General features: G+C 34.9%; 1 protein-coding gene across 1 annotated transcript; it reads right to left on the bottom strand.

Annotated features, from left to right (window-relative positions):
* Positions 1 to 2,883: 2,883 nt before the first annotated feature.
* ccl20a.3 (chemokine (C-C motif) ligand 20a, duplicate 3) lies at positions 2,884 to 5,421 on the bottom strand. The gene is made up of 4 exons (XM_032564745.1): positions 3,714 to 5,421; positions 3,481 to 3,586; positions 3,293 to 3,367; positions 2,884 to 3,195 (listed from the first exon to the last, which is right to left on the bottom strand). The coding sequence occupies exons 1-4, from the start codon at positions 3,787 to 3,789 to the stop codon at positions 3,147 to 3,149; spliced, it is 306 nt and encodes a 101-aa protein (XP_032420636.1). The 5' UTR covers positions 3,790 to 5,421; the 3' UTR covers positions 2,884 to 3,146.
* Positions 5,422 to 7,129: the final 1,708 nt, after the last annotated feature.

Genomic DNA, 7,129 nt, shown 5'->3' on the forward strand with positions numbered 1-7,129 from the left:
CAAGTATTAATTGTTAAACCTGACATGTAAATTATTGCTTGCAAGTATTTTCACCAATAGACATTTAATTCTCCAAAGAGGCTTTAGACTCTTTAGACCACTCATTTAACTTGTCAGCAGCTCGGTAATTTTCTGCTTCATCAGCAAGAAGAGGTAACCTGCTTTTTTTCATTAACAGGAAGTTGCAGCATGCTGACCTAAACAAAGAAAACGTTGTTGAGAAATTTATTTAGACCCGGATTTAAAATGTCTTTCATCAAGACAGTTGGCAGCATTAAAACAAATAAATAAATAAATTCAAGACTACAAAAAAGGTAGTAAAATAAAAATATGTTGGTGTTTAGAAGTTGTCAGAGTGCAAAGTGGATCAGCGGTTGAGGAGGTGCATTATGTACAGAGGTTTCAGAGTACAGCTGACCTGGGTCGGCCTTCCGGCCCGGCGACATTTACTGTATGTCGTCCCCTAGCTCTCGGCCTTCCTTCCTGTTAATCTAGCAAAGAATAAAGCCACAAAAAACAAAAAACAAAAAAATTTAAAAGTGCTACGAAGGCAAATAGAAGCATAAAATCGCACATTACAAGAACTGTTTGGAGTCATTTAAAGTAAATGTACAGACAGGTGACCCATCAAGCACCAAAACTGAGATTTTTAAAATGCAATGAACTCTAATATTAAAAAATATATATATGCATTTAAAGGTATTTAGCAAAATGTTATGTAAAATATTTAATAGAAACTATCTGAAATTGATGAACAATATCTGTTATTTACAAATAATATGCTTACCACATCTTTTCTCATAAAATCAGTGTAAAGGGATAAAGTTTTGCTTTACCCCTGGTTTATTGTAATCCTAAGCAAAATGGTCTGTGATTGTTTATTGTTGTTTCAATGTTTGGAGAAGTTAATGTTTAACTGACAGCAGAGGGAGTTAGTCAACTTCCACTTCTTCTTAGGCTGCTGTTTTATGATGATCACCATTTTTTTTCCATTGTGGTCAACTTTGACTCAATCAATGACTCTTATGTGGGGTTGCACATTAAAAAAAAAAAAAACGCTACAGTTTTCTTTTCTGAGAGCAAAAGTGATATGTGCAATTATGTGGGTCCTGGATTTTCCCAGGTTCAATATGTCAGACTGGTTCGTGGAACATTTATGTCAGTGATTCTTTAATTAAAATTTAACCGTGTTTTGAATTCACAACTTAAAAACCATTTGTGAATTTAATTTGAATATGATCTTTTATTGAAAAGTGATGGTTAAAAAGGCAGCACAGTTAAGTCACGCTCTTCAGGAGCATGATTGTTGCCAAAAATAATTTAGAGCTTTTAATGATGGAAGTGTTATGATTATACCTACAATCTAGTTATATTTTATAAATTAAACTATGTGTTCTGATGAGGTTTGGTTGTCAGAATATATATATATTTTTTTAAATAACAATCTTTTCATTTAGACCACAATTCTTTATTAAAAATGTTTTTTAATGGTCTGATGTAATATTCTAACCTTAAATGTTGTGTTTTTTAATGATCTGTAAGCATAAAACCAAACTAAATTAACAAGAATTAAAGTCTGAAAACATCAGTCTGTGAGTAATTAATCTATTTAATGTATTTAACCCAATGAATTGAGTTTCTGAAATCAATTAACTTTCCAACAATACTTTGACCAGCTGAATGGGTTTGTTTATAAAATGCTAATATGCGGCATAATTCTGGCTTAATCTGAATGATCCTCTTGTCAGAACTTTTTAAAATTAATTTCAATTTGTTGGTTTCCTGCAACAGGCTTAGCATTTATTGAAAAACCATACATTTCAAATAAAATTGAAGTCAAGAAGCCTAATGTTAGCCTGACTCATCTATCTGAAAAACAGTCATGTGTGCTTGGGGTCTATGTCTTGTTGGAACAATTAGCTGTGTCTTTGTTTCAACAATCGAGTTGTTGATTTGAGATTAAGTTGATTTTTAATAATTACAGGGGTAAAATATTCAGCCGGAATTATAACAGATGTCTGATAATGGCTATGGAAAGCTGGTGGTTTGTCTAAAGCTCTCCAAGGGATATTTATGTGAATATTAGTGGAGTGGTGAGTATTTGTGTCTAAATAAATAATCTTTACCCAGTTTGCATTAATGAAAATCCACAATAAATTTAAACTTGTTCATACAGGTCTCCTAAAAATATGACAAAAGTTGTCAACTACATAAATAACCCATCCTTAATAACCCAAAAAGAAAAGTTCAAATGCATCATTAAAGGACCGATATTATTAAAATTATAACCATCATTTATGATGAAGCATGTAAACGTCTGACCGGTTTTTGTATCTTGCATCACACAGCTGCAGAACAGGTTAGGTATGAGTTAGAGAGAATGAAGAGCATGAGAAAACAAAAACACATCCACCAGCACAAAACATTAATTTGATCTCAGATTTACATTCACTAGTTATAAATAATTCACCCAGCATATAAATAAATGGAACTGAGTTCAAGCTGACATCAGCATTAATACACCAGCTTTGGATATCAGCATTGAAAGCCGGGTCTGTCGTGTGCTTTTAAAGAAAGGATTACCTGTAACTTCCTCTAGGTTGCATCACATTCAGAGCTTTCATAGCTGAACTCGTTTTCAGCTCCAGTGACATTACGTAAAACTCAAAACTCCCAGAGGTAGAACTTCCTGTTAAAAAACTGACAAGGAAGTTTTACATTTACACGCTGCTTTGATATTGCTGCTGATTGGCTGCTGCTATACAACAAATGTTCCCATGTGGGAAAATAAAGAACTAAACTGAACCTTTTAAAGGACCAAAGAGTTTGGTAATCCAATGTCATTTGGATTAGGATTTTTTTATGAACTCCACAGACAGATGATTCTTTCCAAAGCAAGTTTTTATTTTGTGTAAAAATGAATACAAAATTAATAATAAAGAACATGATACATATGTACAGCGCTCTTACAACTGAGCCACTATATGCATTGCTTTTACAGCATTACAATATCAGCTTTGCATTAAGCTGGCATTCACAAAGCAGCAAAGCCTTTTCTATTTGTGGACAGCAGGCAAAGCGAAAATTGGAAACAGGTTTGCAGTTGCTGGCCTCGGCATCCTCCACAGGTTATTCCAGTGGAAGCTCTATTTCTTCCCCCCTTGTGCTTTCTGATGAACTTTCTGTGCCACATATCTGCAATGAGGTCAATTTAAAGATATGTTAAATCTCTTGATTTTTTATTTTGTTGTCAGAAAATGTTAGCATTTTATTGGGGGGAAATAGTACTCACTCTATTCGGCTGACGTAGTCCAGCACCCATTCCAAAGCGGGGTCAGCACATCTTTTGCCTTTCTTTGTGTGGAAACTGTATCAAAAAGGAATAAGGTTCATTAAAAATGCATGCATAATCACTAATGGAAAGTAAATGTAAATATAGTGTAAATTGTGAATCATTGTCAAAAACATTTAATCACTCACATGATAGCACTGATCGGACAAAATTCTGTCTGTTTCTGCACCGAGAAGCCCTTGATATCTGAAAACCTAGGCTTTCCAGGCAGGTGTCTTCTACAGCAATAAAGTGCTAGGAAAGATAAGAGATGAGTAAGGCGTAAGTCTCTGTGTCCGTCATTTATGTTTGTATAATCAAGAAAACAAGAACATAAAAGAAAAACAAGATTGAGAGAAGCAATATGACAGCAAATGCTTACCTGCATGTGTGTTTGTAGCCAGGACACAAAGAGTAACCAGTGTCACCATCATCACTGTTACTTTCATTGACACCATGGTTTCAGTTGTGCTGGCTGGTGCTGCTCTGATCTGAAAGTGGTCTCTTCTTTCCTCTCTCAGGTTACTGTGAGCTGCTGATCACTAACGTCTTTTATACACACTTCAGAGCAGGCTCTGCCCACTGGGCCAGTTTTGTCATAGCATGACCAAAATTCCCCAGTGTTCAATCCAAACAAAGGCTGAATGAAGTTCACCTGGTCACGTGCTGAAGTAGTGAAGTGGTAAATTAAGATGTTAATCTAACCTGCTGTTATTGTTGACACATGCTGTCAGAATAAAAAAAAAAAAAAAAACAGGTGAAAAACAACCCATTTGTTTGTAAAAATGTTATGCTTATAGCAAAAGTTTTCTTACTCCTTCACAATCATATGAATACATTCCATTGCTTTGATTACAGTTTTTTTCCATTCAGTTGAATTCCTCATCTTACCATGAAGATGACCACATATATACATCTCAGCAGCTGATATAGCAAGAGACACAAATGACTAAGTTTATAAGGAATATGTGGGCATGTGGACATATTTTATGAAGGTTAGTGAGAACAGAGGACAGGAAGATCTCAGATGAAACAGAGTAATCTCATATTGCATGTGTTTTAAGTTACTCTTTACCAGTGGAATGGTATTTATCGGTTTCAAACACCAAGTTTTCTTCAACTAAAAAAGTATATATGGTCATCATGAACAGAATAAAAATAAAAATGCTTCAACCTTATATGTGATCATAATTTTTATAAACTCAGTTAAACTCCAACATAGTTATTTGTTTGGGAGGCCTCCCCTCTGTTACACTTGTTGGTTTGGCTATGAGTAACTATTAACAAATGCCAGAGGCAATTATTAACAAAGTTAGTTATTCAGGTCAAAAAGGATAAAGTAAGGGCATCACCAGATTATCAGGAATAAATAGTCAAAGAAGCTATCAGGCTTGATTATGTGACACAGAAATAAGATCTCAATTTATCAAAGAAACTATTGAGAAATCCTTTTAAGTTCTACATGCGCTTTTAAGCACCATTAATAATATTAATACACGATCAGAGTATGTGACTTTTTTCTCCACGGCAACTTTATTTTTGGCCAGGCTGTGTATGTTTTTGAGTGCCAATGGTCCAAGGTTTATTCAAAGAGGCAGTCTTTAATGCTGCCAGTGAGCAAAATGATTTTATGTGTGAGTGTCCCCAAAGGACCGCATGGAGGCTACGGGAAAACAGAGAGGAAGCACTCTGGTGCGCTGATGTTTTTATTCTTCTGTGAAACTCCTCCTTTCTGGGAACAGCGTATGAAAATGGGTTAATGCAGTACATTCTGGGATTCAGAGTTCTTATCCATCTCTTTTGTTCTCTGTATCTTGTTCAGTCCTTTTTTATTCCTCCCACTGCCGGGTCCAACACCCTAATCTTACACAGATTATATATCAGACTCAACTCTCACTTCAAACTGTAAATATTTCTTCCTGTTAGAAGAAACATCCTGCTTGTTTTAAGTCTAAACTTTTCACGAATTTGAGTATTTTTGGACTTAAGTGTAACTTAAGTGTAGTCAGAGGTGGAATAGTAGAAAAAATGAGACTCATAAAGGTGGAAGAACGCGATACGGATCAGGTGAGGATTTCTAAAACAGAGAGAAGACAGAAGCAGAAGTTAAGAAATGGTAAAAAAAAAAAAAAAAAACTCAGAACATCAGAAATGATTCCCACACAACTGTTGACTTCGCAACCGGAGTAGACATGTTGCACCTCCTTGAGGTAGAAAGATACCACAGCAGCAGAGGAAAGGGGAAAAAATGACTTACAGCACACACTGCCACCTCAAGATCGGGACAACTGAGGTTAAATGAAAGACGTCTATACGATCGAGAACAAATACTTAAAATGGAGAATACAAGTAAAATGGAAAGGAAGCAACTGTAAAAATTCTTTAAGTATGGGATCCAAAATTTACGTTAATGGTTTTTGAGGTCAAATGTGACATTAAATTAAGTAAACTAATAGGTGTGAAACATTTTCAAAAGTTGTGTATGTTAGGGTATTCGTACTTTTCTAATGACCCATATCAAAGGTACATGATAGCTGAACTTGGGGATGTTGACATGGAAACAGTATTAAAGAGAAATGAAGGGCTCATGTCTGTTATTTGAGAATAGCACATATCACTTATTGTATAATTTATGAGGACATTTAGTAGAATAGTTTTTTCTTGTGTGAATAACGTATTCATTTTATACAATAAAATGCAATAAACTGTCCCAGCAATAATGAACTAACTACTAAAATAGTTACAAATAGACAGCTAAAATTCTTTTACTGTATGTTAGATAAATTAATGAATCAATAGTTCAATAAACTAATGAATTAAAATACATTTTTAAAAAATAGGAAAGTGGCCATTTGTCATTAGAAATATTGACTAGTAATGTCACATGAAAGATGACAGATAAAAACTGTAATATTTATGTAAATCAACAAATCAAGTTCGATGTCTCAGCTACGTTTAATTATTATTTCAGCCTTTAAAAATAAGCACCACATCTTATATAGTATAACCACCTTGATTTCTCTGAGGAGTTTAAGGGGCCTTAATGCTTGAGAAATTCTAGTTATTCATAATTTAATACAAGGTTAACGTTTTGCATCTTTTGGCAGAGGAACAGCTTATTGGAGCGAAAGGGGTCATGAAAGGACTTTGATGTAAGAATTGATGATCAAAATTGTGGCTTAATTTGTGAGTTTTGTCGTATCAAATATGTAATAAAAAGGGGGGGAAAAAAGCAGCTGCAAGTCATCTCTTGCTTAAAATAGCTCTTGCTTGGGGGTGAGTGTCGGTCTTTCCACTAGAATACTCCATTCTTGCGTATGAAATAGAAGGAGCAAAGCCAAATAAGCCAATCTAATACATGACCTTTAGAGGTAAGTGGAAAACTGCTCAGGGTAGAAGAAAATCTGAGAAGACCTCCGTTCACAAGCCTTAAGTGGGTCGCTCGTTGTGGGTTGGTGTGGGGTTCCGCACAGATTCTTTTCTAGGTCAGAGGAACGTTCAAGCTTATACCCAAGACCAGCGCATCAAACGCAAAGTGCATTTAGTGCAGTAAAATAGGTCACAATAACCTAAAACCTTCTGTCATCAACTTTCCATCCAAACCACACCAGTCATTTGGGTACTTCTGTTACTTGCATGTTCCTTTGCTTTGTCATATCATTAGAGTCACAATGTTATATAATCCACTTTGATATACCTTAATTTATAGAATTATTTAGAGTAAAGTAAAGGGGTGCAATCTTGCTTCACAAGAAATATGTATATTTCATAGTTAGTGCCTTTGTCTACACTACATAA

The sequence above is a fragment of the Xiphophorus hellerii genome, chromosome 6, assembly GCF_003331165.1.
Source record: "Xiphophorus hellerii strain 12219 chromosome 6, Xiphophorus_hellerii-4.1, whole genome shotgun sequence".
NCBI lineage: Eukaryota > Metazoa > Chordata > Actinopteri > Cyprinodontiformes > Poeciliidae > Xiphophorus > Xiphophorus hellerii.

Bases quoted from the DNA above. Each gene is read 5' to 3' on its own strand.
- ccl20a.3 (XM_032564745.1), bottom strand. From the start codon at position 3,789: ATGGTGTCAATGAAAGTAACAGTGATGATGGTGACACTGGTTACTCTT. The intron at 3,368-3,480 runs GTGAGTGATTAA...TTTTTGATACAG, and splicing joins TGTCCGATCAGTGCTATCAT to TTTCCACACAAAGAAAGGCA. The intron at 3,196-3,292 runs GTGAGTACTATT...ACCTCATTGCAG, and splicing joins GACTACGTCAGCCGAATAGA to ATATGTGGCACAGAAAGTTC.